The sequence below is a fragment of the Sinocyclocheilus grahami genome, unplaced genomic scaffold (assembly GCF_001515645.1).
Source record: "Sinocyclocheilus grahami isolate Dianchi unplaced genomic scaffold, SAMN03320097.WGS_v1.1 scaffold1040.1, whole genome shotgun sequence".
In the NCBI taxonomy this organism is placed as follows: Eukaryota; Metazoa; Chordata; class Actinopteri; order Cypriniformes; family Cyprinidae; genus Sinocyclocheilus; species Sinocyclocheilus grahami.
In genome coordinates, this window is record NW_015506219.1 from 146531 (window position 1) to 166806 (window position 20276).

Consider the following 20276-nt stretch of genomic DNA (forward strand, 5'->3'; position numbering starts at 1 on the left):
GAGAGAGTGAGTGAGTGTGAGTGAGAAGCAGAATCAAACCTACTTTGATTTGTCTCCAATGTTGCTTAATGGTCTCAGACCCTATTTACATCTGATATCATCCATCTCTAGAGTTTTGAGCCCAAGTGGACAGTGCTAAATGTAGGTAAACAAAGTGCAGAGATGCATCAGAGGTGGTCAGGGATGCACATGCACCATGCTACAGTGATCTTTGTGATAAATCACACGTGGTTACTGAAGATGCATGTTAATTCCAAGGCCCTTCCAAACCTAAATCCAGACTAATGCCAGAGCCCAGATCTAGACCAAGATCCAAGACCCAGACCCAGAACAATAATTCTAGAGCAGGCATGGGCAACTTTAGTCCTGGGGTGCATTTCTCAAATCCATCATTAGATAACTATGGTCATTAGTTCAATTGAACTCTATTGGTAACGACGGAACTTGTGACGAGGGAAACGCACCCCTGGATGGTCACTGTCCTGCAGAGTTTAGTTTCATCCCTAATCAAACCTGCCTGGCTGTAATTTTCAGGCAATCCTGAAGACATAGGTTAGATCAGGATTGCCCACTCCTGTTCCTGGAGATCTACCTTAGTGCAAAGCTCAGCTTCAACCCTGATCAAACACACCTGAACCAGCTAATTATGATCTTCAGGAACACCTGATAATTATGACAGGTGTGCTGAAGCAGGGCTGGAAATGAGCTCTGCAGGAAGGTAGATCTCTAGGAACAGGATTGTGCACCCCTGGGTTAGATTTTTCAGCTGCATTTTTGATTAGGGATGGAGCTCTGCAGGACAGTGGCCCAAACCAAGAACCAAGAAGGAATGTATTGCAGCATTCATTTCAAAACACTATGCCACTGTATATAGTAGCTACGCAGCCACTCAACGCCATGAGTTTCTTGCAAATTATTTGTAGTTTAAAAGATACTGTGGCAACTAGAGATTAAGTTGATTATCAGATTATATAAGAACTTCTGTAAGATCACTACAAATCACACTGTGCGACATGGATCTAATAAACTTGGGTATGACGTGTGTAGACTGTATGATGATGACACCTATTGACTTTAGGCTACGACGCATGTTACTATAGAAGAATAAAATGTCATCGGCATGTGCTAGTGGTAAATAAAAATCATGATTAATCGCACTTTAGCAGTTGTAGTTTTTATGTATATTGGGAAAAAAGTGAAAGCAGCAAACGAGGAATGCATAAGAGCTTGAGGTAAGCCGTTTTATGTTTTAGCGCCATGTCGCATTGATTTCGTGTCACTTTTTTATTGGCTGGTCAATAAACGTGGGTCGTAGCAGCAAACACTGTGCGATGAGCATGCTGAATTTCTGACACTGTCAGAAAATGATCGCAGACTATCTTTGGTCACAAGACCGTGACAACGGCCATCTTTGAACTTCTCTCACTGTACGACAAAGGATGTCCATTTAGGAGCCACAATCACAGAAATCGCCACGATTGTTTCACAATGCCAATCTTTTGTCTGGGACAGCCGAAAATCCTGTGTCTCGGGCTTAAGACATGGAAACATTCATGTGATTTCTTGAGGTCTCGACCATTTCTTGAGGAGATCCAGACTTTAACTCTCAGACTGTACTTCAGGTGTAGACAACAATTTATCTCAGTTGGCAACCTGTGATTGCATCACCTGAGATGGATGTTAATACCAGGTGTAAAGAGGGCCTTAGAAATTACCTGTTTGGTCTGAATGTGGCCACATGTGGATCAATGTCCCTCAATCAAATCCCCCGTCTGCTGCTTCAGTCGTTCCTCTTGTATGTGTTCCAGTTTGGTAGATTATGTGTGTGAGAGAATGGGTGGGTATGAATGCACAGTCATGATATCCCAGCATGCCTGCATGCCTGTGACTGATAAGCGGTCAGTGGGCTCTGGTGCCTGTGACACCAGACAATGAAAGCAATAAGCGAAGATGGTAATAAAAGAGCATGTGTTTGATTAACAGGAAGCACCATATGTGATGTACAAGAAAAACCACATGCATCTGGAAGGCAATGACAAGTATGAAGGCTACTGTGTCGATTTAGCTTCTGAGATTGCCAAACATGTCGGGATTAAGTACAGACTGTCCATAGTCATGGACGGAAAATATGGTGCCCGTGACCCTGAAACCAAGACTTGGAACGGGATGGTGGGTGAACTAGTCTATGGGGTGAGTACTGGATTTGTTAGGAACTCTTCCAGAGAAACACTAACATTTCCTTCTGCAGTAGTCTCTTTTATTCATGAACCTTGCATAAACGATATAAAGAGAAATTGCTAGAAATTGCTGTCAAATAAGGGTTTGGAAGACGTGAATTGCCTTTATGTCTTTCGTTCATGGAAAAGAGCGTGGGGAAATTGACTGGAAATGCCTGGGTGTCATTCAACTATAACTGCAGCCAGACAGTGCTGGTAGCGAGATGGTGCTTTAAACATGCTTCTTCCCAGCATGCACTGCTTTGATTCATCTCTATGCTGTTAGATCTCAAAGGCACTTTTCACAGTACGCCCAGGCAACCCGCCATTTTTGCATTTGTCAAAGCGCTCCCCTGCTATAAATGGAGGAAAACCCAGTGAAATCACTTCCAATTCCCCGAGCCGACATTCAAGAATGAAGACCAAATACAAAATGCATGAGGGTTAGGCTACCTCATCTGTTCAATTTCCTTACCATCAGCCAGAGAGATTGCCTGGTTTTGATGTGCTAACGTTGGAAATTATACTCAAATTATTCTCAAAATGGGGGGTGGGGGGGAATGCATGTGGAGATAAAGAGAGAAAAAAATCTCACCATCATTGAACCATTGAACATAATAGTGGTCAGATAATAATGACAAACATTTCTGAGCCACGTTTGACCTTCTGATAAATATGTGACCCTGGACCACAAAACCATATATACCGCTGGGGTATATTTGTAGCAATAGCCAAAAATACAGGTGCATCTCAATAAATTAGAATGTCATGGAAAAGTTCATTTATTTCAGTAATTCAACTCAAATTGTGAAACTCGTGTATAAAATAAATTGAATGCACACAGACTGAAGTAGTTTAAGTCTTTGGTTCTTTTAATTGTGATGATGTTGGCTCACATTTAACAAAAACCAACCAATTCAGTATCTCAACAAATTAGAATACTTCATAAGACCAATAAAAAAAACATTTTTAGTGAATTGTTGGCCTTCTGGAAAATATGTTCATTTACTGTTCATGTACTCAATACTTGGTAGGGGCTCCTTTTGCTTTAATTACTGCCTCAATTCGGCGTGGCATGGAGGTGATCAGTTTGTGGCACTGCTGAGGTGGTATGGAAGCCCAGGTTTCTTTGACAGTGGCCTTCAGCTCATCTGCATTTTTTGGTCTCTTGTTTCTCATTTTCCTCTTGACAATACCCCATAGATTCTCTATGGGGTTCAGGTCTGGTGAGTTTGCTGGCCAGTCAAGCACACCAACACCATGGTCATTTAACCAACTTTTGGTGCTTTTGGCAGTGTGGGCAGGTGCCAAATCCTGCTGGAAAAATGAAATCAGCATCTTCAAAAAGCTGGTCAGCAGAAAGAAGCATGAAGTGCTCCAAAATTTCTGGGTAAACGGGTGCAGTGACGTTGGTTTTCAAAAAACACAATGGACCAACACCAGCAGATGACATTGCACCCAAAACATCACAGACTGTGGAAACTTAACACTGGACTTCAAGCAACTTGGGCTATGAGCTTCTCCACCCTTCCTCCAGACTCTAGGACCTTGGTTTCCAAATGAAATATGGGTCAAAATTATTGATTTTTCTATGCCAAAAATCATTAGAATATTAAGTAAAGATCATGTTCCATGAAGGTATTTTGTAAATTTTCTACCGTAAATATATAAAAACGTAATTTTTGATTGGTAATATGCATGGTTAAGGACTTCATTTGGATAACTTTAAGCGATTTTCTCAATATTTAGATTTTTTTGCACCCTCAGATTCCAGATTTTCAAATAGTTGTATCTCGACATATCCTATTGTCCTATCCTAACAAACCATACATCAATGGAAAGCTTATTTATTCAGCTTTCAGATGATGTATAAATCTCAATTTTGAAAAATTGACACTTAAGACTGGTTTTGTGGTCCAGGGTCACATATATATTTTTTTATTTATTTTGATTGTCTGTTTAAAATAAGTAATTACATTGTAAGTCACCTTATTTATAGTATAATATTTAGTTAAACGCTGTTCATGGTTATTTAGCATGTTTTTATTACTAATTTTGTGTTGAAGGTTAACACTGTCACTCTATCTGAGATCCTCAGTAATTCTGCCAGACAAAGATTTCTCTCATTGAAAAAAGATAGAATCTGATAGTTATAGATTTTTTTATAAACGCCCCCTTAAATAGCACCAATGTAATTTCTTAATAGCTCACCGTGTTCAAAAGTGTAGCTTGACTTTAAATTATGAGTAGCTTGTATCTTAGGAAGCCACACTTTCAAAATAACACTGATTGATACTGTAATCATGTAATCATATTATAATCTTATGATCCACCTCTGTCATCTGTTGAAGTTTACAGACAGTAACGACAGCTCTGTCTAAACAATGACAGTGAATTCCTCTGCTTTTATAATGTAGAAACGCTAAGGTTTTCATGGATTTGTTTTTCGCTGCTAGCCATAAGCAGATAAAGACATGAATTGGATTCCTCTGGGATTCTTCTAAATGACATCTAAGTGGCAATGTTATTTAATCTCACTTTTTTTTTTCTTTCACAGTTTATCAACAGCATTTCTTATCACTTGGATTTTACCTGTGCACATTTGTGCAATACATAGCTAAAAAGATCACATGCAATTATTTATCTAGCATGCAGGAGACGCTGAGAGTTTTGAGGTGTATTTCTTCCTCACTGATAAATCACTTCTGGTAGACTCTTAATTAGCTATTTATATGCAAATGATTATATGATTTATTGAGACAGTACACTGGAGTTCCATTCACTACAACCACAAGATAAAAGGATATTAATATTTGTAGAGGCTTTTATAACCAGCGTTCACCTGCAGAGTTACCGTGACCTTATACTTCCTGATTGCATAACTAATGTCCTCCTGGCTGAGGACACATGTGAGATAAAATCTTTCACTGCCTTTTTATTATACGCTCATGCTAGAGTGCCTCTGAGGATTATTGGAAGTGGGAAGCGGCTGTGCCTCATATCTGCAGTTCCCACAGCAACATTATGTGAAGCATGAGAAGGGAAGCATTCAAAAAAGATTTTCCAACAAAGTCTCCTGCTCATTGCGATTACGCTCTGTTTGTCGCCTGATACAGCGGCGTAGGGGTCACAGAAATTAGCAAGACTCTTGCTAGCTAGTCAAGCGAACGCTCAGCTGTCACTTCTCCGCTACACAGTCAAAAAGCCTTTTCTGTTATGCCTCGCATGTGCTTCTCTGAGGCGTGGAAAGTCCTGTCTCTGTGAATGTCCTTTTTCTGGCTTCCTTCCCCACACCGAGGCCTGAGAAAACACTAAATGACCCCCCTCTGAACTCTAGATGTAATTTTCTGTGACGAATTGATCTGATTGATTCGTCCAAATGGGAATAGAAAGTTCCAGGTTGAAAAATGCTTCATGGACACCATCTGATTAGAAAATAATTTAAAATTTAATTGAAATCATTTGTACGCACTATGCTTACAGTAATGCACTGTATTAAAAGTATAGCCATAAAATGAGTTGGCATGTGACTAGTGACATAACATAGCTTTATGGCCCTGCCTCTGCAAATTGCTGTCTTTAATGCATAACAAGACATTTTTCTGCCTTGAAGAGCTGTGAAAATTGTCATGGTACTGGAAAATATACACCTCTAAATTATGTATAGTTGATTTATATATAAAATAGTATAATATTACAACACAAATGTTATATAAATATTATATAATTAATTATATCAATGTTATGTAATGTATATTGCATATTTTTAATACAGTGTTTATGTTTTAGAAAAATAGAGAAATTGTATTTCAAATCCAATGCATGGAAGGCAGACTAGTGCCATCTGATTGGAGATGAAAAGAAAATCCTACAATGTTACCACTAGATGCCCATATGGCACTATTAGCCCTATATATAAAGATAGTATTTTCAGGCATAGTTACTTTTTTCATTTATTTATTATGGTGGTCATTTCTGACTGCAAGACCATTTATTCTTTTCAAATTATGTCCATGTTTTGTTTTTATTATTATCGTTTTGTTCATGTAGCAAGCTTCACAAAAAATAATGTTTCAAACCATTCTGATGAATAATAAAAAAAAAAAGTTAAATGTTCAAAAAATGTTACCCTGACAGCTTAAAGTAAATTTGCAACTTAACCTGCCAAACCTTCTTTGTGATGAACAAATACCTTGCTAACATCTGTTAATGTATATAGCAGTGCATGTTTATTGTACTGGTGCTTGTTCAGCACTAACACGTTTTGTTCATGTCCCCGTTTCCAGAGAGCAGATATAGCCGTCGCACCATTAACAATCACGCTAGTGCGAGAGGAAGTCATTGACTTTTCGAAGCCCTTCATGAGTTTGGGCATCTCCATTATGATCAAGAAACCTCAGAAGTCCAAGCCGGGTGTGTTCTCCTTCCTGGACCCTCTGGCATATGAGATCTGGATGTGTATCGTTTTCGCCTACATCGGCGTCAGCGTGGTGCTGTTCCTCGTGAGCCGCTTCAGTCCCTACGAGTGGCACCTGGATGAGAGTGATGAAGCCAAAGACCCCCAGACCCCTCCAGACCCGCCTAATGACTTTGGGATTTTTAACAGCCTGTGGTTCTCTCTAGGGGCCTTCATGCAGCAGGGCTGTGATATCTCACCAAGGTTGGTGCCTCATCGCTGGGTCACTTTATGGCCGTAAAAATGGAGTCTATATGTGGGTTTGCATGCATAGATGACAATTTATCACTGGTTTAGATACACTGTGGTCCTTAGAGCAGATTTAACTGGAAACTATTTCAGATTTTCAGTATGGCCTCAGACCAGATTATAATCTGTGAAATTATAAAACCGTAAAAATTATGAAAAGAAATATGGGAATTCATTAGTCATTCATTTTACGTTTTTGCATGAAACGTTACAGAGAAGCAGTGTTGGGTAGCAGTGAAACTGATTACATTTAATCTGGATTGCATAATCAGGATCCAAATATTAAGTACTTATTTAGATTATATTGCAATTTAAAACACTTGTAATCTGACTACAGTTACATTTTTATTGATTACATCATTACATAGTATTCACATGGTCACATGGCATACAGGTAAACAGGTATAACATTTAATAAGTGATTTGTTTTGATTTGTTGACATTTTTTAAATATTAATTTTAATTTCAATATTTTTGTATGATTTTATTAATAGTTAGCTTTTCACAAACTCACAAACCCCCTGCATTTCCTTCACAAATCTCATTTTTTTTAAATGTTGCATAATATAATGTTTAATAACAATGAATGAAGTATATCTTTTTTAATATTTGTATTTTTTATATCAATATGGTAAGATTATCGTATTTAAATCAATGTGATAAAACGGATAGGTCAAAAGTAATCTAAAAGTAATCAAAAAGTAGTCCAATTACATTACCTGCAATGTGTAATGTAATGAATTACGTTACTAACTACTTTTTTTGTCATGTAATTTGGAATAAGTAACGGGCTACAATTTGTAAGTAAATCTACCCAGCACATTAAATACATTACAGCTCTAGTTTTAATGGTAATTCCAGTTTTTCACGTTTGAAAGATAATGCCGACACAGCTCTAGTTTTAATTTGTTCTTTTGTAAAGGATTAGCTGAGCAACATATTCTCATTTCGCTCTTTTTATGTAATTCTCATTTACCTGATTCACTTATTGTTTGAGAAGCCCTGCTGCAGCACTTTGTAGGCATCTGTGACGGAGATGTATGATTATTCACATTGTTCCTCCATTTAACAGCAGGAAGTTGATTAATAATGAGGCCATTGTGCGGCTCGCTGTCATAGATCATTTTGCAGAGTCCCTCATATTCCCCTGTGCTGGCTGTCAATTGTGTATTCAATAAAAATGACTCCGCAGCACCAAAAAAAAAATAAAATAAAATAAAAGGATCTTATGTAAATATATCATATCATATATCAATAAATAATTTGGTAACTTTTTACTTAAAGCCTTTATTTATAATGCATTATAAAGGTATTCATAATTGTAATGCATTATATATTTTCAGAAATAATTGTAACCGAAATTAAAATGCATTACAATATTTGAAGGTTTGTTTGTCATGTGTTTTAATGCATTATACTTTCTAAAGGTGTAACAATGAAGTATTATAATATATTACAACTGTGGTTACAGTTATTCATGGGATCATACAGTGCATTATACACTCTAAAAAATGCTGGGTTAAATACAACCCAGTGCTGGGTAAAATAGGGACAAACCCAGCAATTGGGCTGTTTTGGCCCAGCGGTTGGGTTAAATGTTTAACCCAACCTTCTGGGTAGTAACCCAACCGCTGGGCCAAAACAGCCCAATTGCTGGGTTTGTCCCTATTTTACCCAGCACTGGGTTGTATTTAACCCAGCATTTTTTAGAGTGTAAGGTTTATTACAAGGCATTAAAACTACCTTTATAATGCATAATATGTAAAGTCTTACCAATCATGTTCATCAGTTTATAATATATCAATCTAGTCTGAGGCCATATTGAAAATGACTGAACAATGCAAACCCACATATGGAAAAAAATATAAATAGCATTTGGCCTGGTCTGTTAAACCATAGTTATGTGGAACACTGTTGATTGTATATTACATATTACATGATTGTATCGCTGCAGAATAGTTTTCAGATGGGTCCATGTTATTAAAAACCCATGTTAATCTAAAATTCAATAATTATATTACTTAAGTCCATAAGAGTTTCTACTTGTTATTTGCACTCTGTACATATATTTCACAAACCCGCATGGTTGAAAGAGCATGTAGTTTACAGAAGGGCAAACCGCCTTACATTCAGCCCAAGGCAAAAACACTTTAGAGGAAATAATACAATCATTGATCCCATATGTTATTTGATTATGCTAATATATTGTCTAGGCAACAGTCAATAAATGCACAGCTGGAAAATAAGCTTTGAGCTAATGTGACTCAAACTTCTGCGAGATCAGAAATGAGACACTAACTCAATATATATATACATGTGTGAATATATTGTATTGGCGAAAATTGCTTTTCTATGTGCATGGCTAAATGGAAGCTGGGGATGCAAGTCATGTGTTTAAGTGGGTAAACAAAAAAACAGCAGCAGTGCCAGATTACAGTAAATAAAACGTCAAGATGATTTGATACAGCAGGTTTAGAGATGATCAGCTACTATGGCTTAGTACAAAGAACGAGACACTGCAGTCGCTTCCTCTACGATAACCACTTTTAACAAATATTTAAACTGATATTTAACTCATTTATTTTATTCATTTCTAATCTACTATTCTTTTTAGGTCTAAAGTGAACTTGTTGAGATGTATATTTGTAGACGTTCAATAGCTCACTCAAAAATTCTGTCATCATTCACTTACCCTCATTTCATCCCAAACCTGTATGAGTCTCTTTCTTCTGTTGAAAACAAAAGAAGATATTCTGTAGAATATGTGTAACCAAACTGTTGATGGTAGTCACAGTTAAATACTATATTGTAATCATACAATATTGAATACAATTGTATGAAACATCAGGAACATATTCAAGCCTGAATGCCAGTATGTGTGTGTTTGTGCATCAGGTCCTTATCGGGCAGAATAGTGGGAGGCGTCTGGTGGTTCTTCACCCTCATCATAATCTCGTCCTACACGGCTAACCTGGCTGCTTTCCTCACAGTGGAGAGGATGGTCTCTCCCATAGAGAGCGCTGAAGATCTAGCCAAACAAACAGAGATCGCATACGGAACCTTGGACTCAGGATCAACCAAAGAGTTCTTTAGGGTGAGTCTCCTACCGCTTGAGAGAGTAACATTTCTGCATTGATCTTCAGTTGAAATCAGCTGAATTCAAATGCATCAAGCTTCAATGGCTCTGCAAGCTTTCAAGTCAGAATCTGTCCTTTAGTTAGACTTGTTGCATTTTTCATTTTCAGCAATCACAAAGAACTCCGAGAAGAAAGGTTCCCACAGCTGTTTGTAGCGCCTCAGTCTTTATCAACCGTTTATTTCATTTAATTAGTATCTATGTGTTTGTTTAGTGGCCCTAAAAACTATTTGGACACTTAGTCCACATTTAACATTTCTAAATGTCACAGCATTCGATGAAATAAACCAAGTGACAATTATTCAGAGACACATAGCGTAAGTACAATTTACAAACAAAATATTTACCAAAATGTGTTTGTGTGTGTTAACATGACAGTAGTACCCTCTTAAATGTCCCACCGATTGTGCCTGATTATTCAGTGTTGACATAATTCTGGAGTGCACTGTGAAATCAGACTTCATTCACCCACAAGGAAAGCATGTTTAAGTTGTCCAAATCGCTCCCTATCCCCTACATAGTGCACTATGTGCCATTTGCCAAATAGAACATAAGAAATATGCAAACAAGTAACCAATTTCAGCCGCAGCTTTAGTGTCATTTATAGTGCAAGGGGCGGGACGCTTCAGATTCTAGAGAGCATTTGATTGGACCGAAAATCTGATGAGAAGCTGATGTGCAGAATGATATCATCAAAATTGTTGATCTTCATTGGTGGTAGAGAGACTGTACATTTTGAATGCATATATCTTCCAAATGTGAATTTTGTCATTGTTTTGGTGCACACTAGCTTACTTTAAGACTAACATTCATACTAATAACCAAAAAAAAAAAGATTTAATATGAAAATATGATTCACAAGGTCAAGAGTTCAATTGAAGAGTCATGAACAAGTTGAACATGCAGGTGCTGAACTTAAAGACCTTCTTCATTGCTGAGAGATGACTGGGTAGATTTGCAGGCTTTGTTTTTAGTTGATTGCGGGTCAGTATTTACTTCATCCAACACTCATTTGGATCTTGTTACTGTTTTATGCTGTGAGAAACCACTTCAAACAAATCAGCGAGAGTGAACAAATTTCTACATAAAACATAATTGTTGAAATATTGCCAGAGAAATGTAGTGTTTGCCAATGGTACTTTCCAAATTATGTACTACTGAAAAGCAACATGATTGTAGCAATGCTACAGCTCAACACTGCTGTTTATCTCAGTGCAGCTGCTCTACTGGCCAAACAAGCCATTATCACACTTTTAAGAGCTCTCAAAAACTCTTAGTATTTACACTTCTTAGTATTATATTAAAGGGGGTCATCGGATGCAAAATTCACTTTTCAAGTTGTTTGAACATAAATGTATGTTGGAAGTGTGTGTACACATCCATCCTATAATTATAAAAATCCATCCAGTGTTTTTTTTTTAAAATCCCTATTTTAAAAACCCCTTTCTCAAACCAGGCTGTTCTGAGATTCCTGTCAGAATGACGTAGTTCTGTACAGGCCCCTCCCACGATAGTTTGATTGACAGCAGTGTTTCAGCACAGACTGGACTGGCGTCTTACCTTAGCCCCGCCCTGAGTGAGCTGTCATCAGTCCGCCATTGTGTTGACTCTGGTGCAGGGGAAGACAAGATGTCTCCGATTAAACGATTGAGGTGCTTTATTGTTGGATGTAATCATGAATATAGCAATCGTCATTTACTCCCGACATCTGAGCTGCTGAAGACGCAGAGGATTAACGTTACTTTCGCTTTGAAGTGAATGCGCCGATCCCGATCTGCCTACATGCATCTATGTTCTCTCGAATCAGAAGTGAGTATAAGGGTTTTTTTATGAATCTTTGCAAATCACCTTTCCTAATAATGCGCTAATTAGCAAGTTTCACGATGAATGCGGCTAAAGTAAACAGTCTGTCTGAGAGCAGCTAGGAAGAGAGGGGCGGGGCCAGCAGAGCTCATTAACATTTAAAGCAACATGGACTATAATGGCTTGATAAAAACAGAGCTGTTTTTGACAGGTTTAAAAAGGTGTTTTTTACACTAACATTGAGAAATTTTAACCAAAGTATGTTAGTAAGACCCTAAAGAATCATATCAACTTGTGCAAAATGAGCATTCGATGACCCCTTTAATGAATAAAATATTTGAAATTTTGATAATTACAAAGGACATGAACTTTTGAACAGCCAACAAATGGAGAAGCTGCATGAGAGGCAATAAAATACCAACTTGTATAGCTTTTCACAAGAATTACGATTACAGGAGCAGATTGATAAAGACTTATTTTTGCATGGTGCCTTGCACAGTACAATGTCATGACCTCAAAAGAATTTTACCATATTGCATGAGTTGTAAAATAATACACCTTGACTTTTGCTGTTTCATATGTATGGCATTTCTGCAGCAAGTAAACTTGCTCGGTAGCGCACCTGGTGCAGAACTGCACTTCTATGTATAAAAGAGCTTAAAGAGTTGTAGAAACAATCTAAAGTGACATGGCTGCTTCAGGAAATGTGCTTCTTTCTCACTTTTGCTTTTGTTAACGTTACTTTCTAACTTAACATTGTTCTGTTTTGGATGAAACTGAAAGCAATTTTACTACCACATACTGGACATTTTCTTGTGAAAGGAACTGAACAGAACTAACACTGAACTGACCTCAGTTGAACAATGAAACTTGTTTTTTTTTAGAGCAGAAATGACCATTGCGTGCAAGGGGAAGTCTAATGGTTAGAGAGTTGGACTCGTAACCCAAGGTTGCGGGTTCGAGTCTCGTACCGGCAGGGATTGTAGGTGGGGGGAGTGAATGTAGAGCGCTCTCTCTCCACCTTCAATACCACGACTGAGGTGCCCTTGAGCAAGGCACCGAACCCCCAACTGCTCCCCGGGCGCCGCAGCAAAAATGGCACTGCTCCGGATGTGTGTTCACAGTGTGTGTGTGTGTGTATATGGGTCACCATACTTGGCCACATGTCACGTCACTTCATCTTTGAATATTTTTCATATTGTAAATATCTTGAAATATCTAAATACCTTGATAATTGTAAAATGCTCAGAAAAATGGTGCATGCCATTTGTTATTTGATTAACTGACATTCATCCATGTTCCATTTTGGATGCCGGTGCTTTGATTTCTAAGTTTCTTTACTAGTGTAGCTTGCAGTACTTCTTTAGCCAACCACCTTCAGCAGTTAAGCCTGGATCAGCATGGGAATTCATTACAGCAGGGAGGAGTTTGTTGTTGGAGAACAAACAAAAAGAAACATTAGCTCTGCCAAGAGCTGCAATCGCTCCTTTCACACACCCGCTTGTTAGGGAAATTCCTCTCTTTTAGTTGAAGCAGTCAGTCAGGTCTGCGCTATGCAGCCCTTTTTGATGAAGCAGTCATTAAGTCAATGGAGATTGCTGTAGGTGCTGTGAACAACCTCGAGTTAGCCTGAGCTGTCAGAGTGAAGGGAGGCAAAGGCAGACAGGCGTCTCTGTAGCCTAATCAAATCCTGCATATGGCCATAAAGGTCAGCTCAAAAACCGTAATTAGTTGCTTTACCTAGGTTTGCAAATTGTGCGTAATGAAAAGCGGCCCAGAGGGTCAAATAGTGCACTTGAAAGATATTTAGAATAAAGTAAGCAATACATCCATGAGTACATCGAGACTGACATTGCAATTAGGGCTGAAATTAGCTATCTGCATGTTTCTGTAATACTTAAAAAGTGTCCGCTCTACACACACATCTATTAGGAGATATGTTTAATGCCCTGTCAGCTGCAGGTTTGCATGGCGGCACGCGTTTGATGTCATTAAAGGTTTGCAAGTCGACAACCGAGGGGTTTGGGGATCTCAGATATTCCATATAATGAGTGTCCTAGTTACAGTCTACAGCTTTCAGATTTCCGATGACATGTGTGAACTGCTATTTCAAGGGAATTTTAATTAAAAGCACAGAGGTTTGACTGGGGGGGGGGGGAAATCCTGATTAATGGAGATTCGATCTCTATTTTAGATCTGTTTTCAGGAAACACATTCCAGTTTAATTAGAGCCATACGGCGGAGAACAGCTGGATGTTTCAAATCATCCACAACATGGAGCGAGACATATGTCATCATCTTTGACACAAACCCCAAGTTTATTCAAATTTCCTTCCCAAATATGCATATATTTACTTAATTGATTTGTTTGGTTTACTTAACATTTAGAAATCAGTATTTCAAAGTTGTTAGTCTATAAATGTGTTTTTGGCTTTGTACTCGGAGAACCAACTGCACATTGTGTCAGTATAACAAACGTACTGAAATATATTATAAATCCTAGGAATGTAAAATCTATTGATGCAATGCAGTGCATCAGTCGGACAATATTTTGAATTGTTTGTGGAATTAGATTTGTTATGATATGTACTACATATACACAGAATTTCAGTAACACTTTATTTTAAGCACCATTAACTAGTTTCTTATTAAAATGCATATTACTAGCATATTAACCGTTTCTACATCACATATTAATGCCTTATTCTGCATGACCATATTTTAGATTCCTTAATCCTACCTCATACAAAATAGTCAAAATAGTCAGTTAATACTGAAAATTAGTCCTTAAAATAAAGTGCTACCATATAAAAAATAATAATAATATAAATTGAATTATAATATGTATAATTTGATATGTTCATGTGATATATAATCTCTCCTAGTACATTTGAATCTATGAAATAATGTGTTTGTTACCTTTAACAGGTTTATCTTATTGGAAAAAAGGACAATCCAGTCAGATTTAACAGAGAACTGTCTCCTTGAAGAGATGAAATATTGCATTTATTAAAAAGGAAATATGGTGCATAATCTATTGATGCAATGCAGTGCATCAGTCGGACAATATTTTGAATTGTTTGTGGAATTAGATTTGTTATGATATGTACTACATATACACAGAATTTCAGTAACACTTTATTTTAAGCACCATTAACTAGTTTCTTATTAAAATGCATATTACTAGCATATTAACCGTTTCTACATCACATATTAATGCCTTATTCTGCATGACCATATTTTAGATTCCTTAATCCTACCTCATCTACCTCATACAAAATAGTCAGTTAATACTGAAAATTAGTCCTTAAAATAAAGTGCTACCATATAAAAAATAATAATAAAATAAATTGAATTATAATATGTATAATTTGATATGTTCATGTGATATATAATCTCTCCTAGTACATTTGAATCTATGAAATAATGTGTTTGTTACCTTTAACAGGTTTATCTTATTGGAAAAAAGGACAATCCAGTCAGATTTAACAGAGAACTGTCTCCTTGAAGAGATGAAATATTGCATTTATTAAAAAGGAAATATGGTGCATGAAATCTTTTTTTTTTTTTTTTTAAACTATCACTGTGCCTCTGGCCCTGAGGAATCTGTAATGATTGAGAGAGTCGGCTCAGGTTATTCCTGCACTGAGCAATCAGCTGGGTGATGTTGTTAAAGTGCTATTCTTCACTGACAGCTTTTAGAGCAAAGGAGAATTTGTTCAAATCTCAAACAGCGTAGTGTCATTCAATTTCTCCTACTGACAATGGAGGTGATTTGTCTGACATTGATGTATATTTGTTCTCCTCTGAAACTCAAACCGTTTTATTGAAAGAGTGCAGATGGTGGATAACATGTAATCCTTGATCAATATCTTCTCAAGGTGCTCACATCTGTTTCTCACATAAAGAACAGCAGCTGATGCCTGCGGTTCAATGCATTAAACACTGCAGGCGTTCATATGCACACAACTCCAGCTTTTGTTGACTACAGTAGTTTTATACTTGTGTAATACAGGTGTAATACTACTACTGTTCCACTCTGGTTTCATCTGTTGAACAAACTGTGTGAAAGAGATGATTCTTTGTCACACGCTATTAATTTAGGTATTTAGATCATTGATTTCCCAAGGGCACACCGATGAAGAAGTATACTGCTGAGACATTTCTGGCACCATTGCATTACTGTTGAGAGAAACAAAAACTTGGTAGCACGTTATAATAAGTATACAGTTTATCAGTTATAGTTGTTAACATATTAAAGTAGTTCGCTTCCAGAATGAAAATTTCCTGATAATTTACTCACCCCCATGTCATCCAAGATGTTCATGTCTTTCTTTCTTCAGTCGAAAAGAAATCATACCGAGATTGAAGTGGACTTCAATGGTGCTCAACGGGTTGAAGGTCCAAACTGCAGTTTCAGTGCAGCTTCAAAGGGCTTTACACATTCTCAGCCGAGGAATAAGGGTCTTATCTAATGAAACAAATGGTTATTATCTAAGAAAAATACAAATTTATATACTTTTTAACCACAAATGCTCACTAGCTCTTGCACTGGCTCGACCTCAAGCATTACGTAATCACGCACACATGACATTGACGGAAGTATCGATCCAGTGTTTACAAAGCGAACGAGCAAAGAAAGTCTAACACTCTTTACAAAAAAAGTTTGTAAAGTTTTTCGCCAAACCACTTGTGACCTTTCCAACGTGATTATGCAATGCGTGAAGACATGCATGCGCTTCGCAGAGCTAGTGCAAGATGAGCATTTGTGGTTATATATATATATATATTTTTTTTTTAATTTTTTTTTTATTAGAATAATAACTGTCTCGTTTCACTAGACAAGACTCTTATTCCTCAGCTGGGATCCTGTGGAGCTCTTTGAAGCTGCATTGAAACGACAATTCGGACCTTCAACCTGTTGGCCACCATTGAAGTCCACTGTATGGAGAAAAATCCTGGAATGTTTTCCTCCAAAAAATTGATTTCTTTTCGACTGAAAAAACATGAACATCTTGGATGACATGGGGGTGAGTAAATGATCAGGAAATGTTTATTCTGGAAGTCAGCTGCTCCTTTAATAGGCTATATACAAATAGTGAGATCTTCATTGATTACCTGTAATTAATACATTATTGTTGTTTAATTAGCTCACATGTAAAGAGTTAGGTAAATGCTTTAACTTAAGTTACCTAATTTATATCATTAGTAAAGGAGTTAATAATTTTTTGGAATAACTAGTTGTCACTTTAGATTAGGTCACAAAGAGTACTATATTGCCATGAATTAAAGGGTTAGTTCACACAAAAATTAAAATTCTGTCATTAATTACTCACCCTCGTGTTGTTCCAAACCCCTAAGACCTTCGTTCATCTTCGGAACACAATTTAAGATATTTTTGATGGCTCTCTGACTCTCCCATAGCCCTCAAGGTAACTACCATGTCCAAGGTCCAGTAAAGTACCAAGATGATCGACAAAGTAGTCCGTGTGGCATCAGTGGTTCAACTGTAAAGTTACGAAGCTACGAGAATACTTTTTTGCCCAAAGAAAACAAAAATAACGACTTTATTCCACATTTTCGTCTCTACTGCGTCACTTGTGGACGCGTGTTCATGACAGTACCATGACGTGGGCGTGTGGCGGCGCTGACCCAGATCCGGCGTGATGACGATGTTTTATGACGTGATAAAGTCATTATTTTTGTTTTCTTTGCACAAAAAAGTATTCTCGTAGCTTCGTAACTTTACAGTTGAACCACTGATGTCACACGGACTACTTTGTCGATCATCTTGGTACTTTACTGGACCTTGGACGTGATAGTTACCTTGTTGTCTATGGGAGGGTTATGGGAGAGCGCTCAGATTTCATCAAACATATCTTAAATTGTGTTCCGAAGATGAACGAAGGTCTTAGGGGTTTGGAACGACACGAGGGTGAGTAATTAATGACAGAATTTTCATTTTTGGGTGAACTATCCCTTTAAGTGCTTAAAACCTACCTTTATTAAACATTAACCGTTGTAACAGTAAGTGTTTCTAAAATATTAACAAATACATTGTTCATACATAAATGATGTATGTTTTACGTGCGGTCAATACATTGGTATTGCATGTTTTCGTGTCTATGCCAATGTAAGTAATTGTACATGTGGTCAAACTACACTTTATGAAAAATACATATAAACACTCATGAGATAGAATACATCAGTTAGGATACAAGAAAAACAACAACAAAGGATAATAAAGAATGAGCAATAAAAAATTCTGAATTACAAGTAAACAATAAGCATTTGTGAAGAACTGTGACGTACAGTGAGCATTAATAAAGAACTCACTGTTTGTACATAACCTATTAATGTATTAACAATGTATAAACTATGATTTACAGACTAATAGTTTGCAAATGATTTATAAGTACTTTATTACTGTAAATGGCAGCAGGCAGATTCCCTGTAGCACAATGAAAGCGCTCCAGAGATCCAAGAGTTTCTTTAGGATGTGCAGTATTGCATATGATGGTGTTTTGTTAACAGCATCTGTTTCTGCATCTGCCTCTGCTTATATTTTTCATTTTCACCTCTGCCTCAACTTTTTCATCGGGCATGAGTTATTTTCAGGTCTAGTCTGGTCAGAGCTGGCTTGTTCAGATTTGTCCATGTGTTTGCCTGAGCTGGTGAGTCTAAAACCCGCTGGGCACATTAAAAAAATAAAGCAGTCTGTAGCCTGACCTTTCCGTGTGGTCTGTCCATTCCAGAGCGCGGTTAGTCATGCAGTGTTTCCTTTCATATACTTTCAACTTTTATGCGTGTTACAACAATTGAATGCTAAATGAATGTGGAATGTTGAAAGTCTCACAGCACATATATTATTTCTAATCCAAACCTATATATCATGCATAACTCCGCAACCTGCATCCAACATGTTTCCCCCAAAGCATGAAAACACTTTCACAGCTGAGGAATTATGGGACACTAAACCTTATACATTATACAGAACAGTATGCCTGGCCGTGAAATTAAAAGCACCTCACGGATTGAACTTTCAGGACCTCCGGGCAAAAACTCTAAGGAAGACAGTTGTGAGTTATTGAATAAAATAACTCCTAGCAGATGCGTTTTTGATAGATTGTTATCTAATGCAATGACATTCACACATACTTGTTGGAAGCGCTGTACACTGAGTAAAGCTTCCCGGTAAGTAACAACTCAAGCAGTATACTGCAGAAAAGCAACGGGCAGTGAAGTAAGTGTTTCTAAAATATTAACAAATACATTGTTCATACATAAATGATGTATGTTTTACGTGCGGTCAATACATTGGTATTGCATGTTTTCGTGTCTATGCCAATGTAAGTAATTGTACATGTGGCCAAACCACACTTTATGAAAAATACATATAAACACTCATGAGATAGAATACATCAGTTAGGATACAAGAAAAACAACAACAAAGGATAATAAAGAATGAGCAATAAAAAATTCTGAATTACAAGTAAACAATAAGCATTTGTGAAGAACTGTGACGTACAGTGAGCATTAATAAAGAACTCACTGTTTGTACATAACCTATTAATGTATTAACAATGTATAAACTATGATTTACAGACTAATAGTTTGCAAATGATTTATAAGTACTTTATTACTGTAAATGGCAGCAGGCAGATTCCCTGTAGCACAATGAAAGCGCTCCAGAGATCCAAGAGTTTCTTTAGGATGTGCAGTATTGCATATGATGGTGTTTTGTTAACAGCATCTGTTTCTGCATCTGCCTCTGCTTATATTTTTCATTTTCACCTCTGCCTCAACTTTTTCATCGGGCATGAGTTATTTTCAGGTCTAGTCTGGTCAGAGCTGGCTTGTTCAGATTTGTCCATGTGTTTGCCTGAGCTGGTGAGTCTAAACCCGCTCTAGCTGCCCGCTGGGCACATTAAAAAAATAAAGCAGTCTGTAGCCTGACCTTTCCGTGTGGTCTGTCCATTCCAGAGCGCGGTTAGTCATGCAGTGTTTCCTTTCATATACTTTCAACTTTTATGCGTGTTACAACAATTGAATGCTAAATGAATGTGGAATGTTGAAAGTCTCACAGCACATATATTATTTCTAATCCAAACCTATATATCATGCATAACTCCGCAACCTGCATCCAACATGTTTCCCCCAAAGCATGAAAACACTTTCACAGCTGAGGAATTATGGGACACTAAACCTTATACATTATACAGAACAGTATGCCTGGCCGTGAAATTAAAAGCACCTCACGGATTGAACTTTCAGGACCTCCGGGCAAAAACTCTAGGGAAGACAGTTGTGAGTTATTGAATAAAATAACTCCTAGCAGATGCGTTTTTGATAGATTGTTATCTAATGCAATGACATTCACACATACTTGTTGGAAGCGCTGTACACTGAGTAAAGC

The 20276-nt window shown here is 37.3% G+C and overlaps 1 protein-coding gene across 8 annotated transcripts in view; it reads left to right on the top strand.

The window, feature by feature from the left end:
* The window catches only part of gria3b (glutamate receptor, ionotropic, AMPA 3b), a 134481-nt gene that overhangs the window by 99146 nt on the left and 15059 nt on the right, over positions 1–20276 (top strand). For all 8 annotated transcript variants that reach the window (XM_016251361.1, XM_016251362.1, XM_016251360.1 and 5 more), the window contains exons 10-12: positions 1984–2190; positions 6503–6876; positions 9817–10015. In XM_016251361.1, the coding sequence (XP_016106847.1) occupies positions 1984–2190; positions 6503–6876; positions 9817–10015 (780 nt within the window). The remainder of the gene's footprint in view (positions 1–1983; positions 2191–6502; positions 6877–9816; positions 10016–20276) is intronic.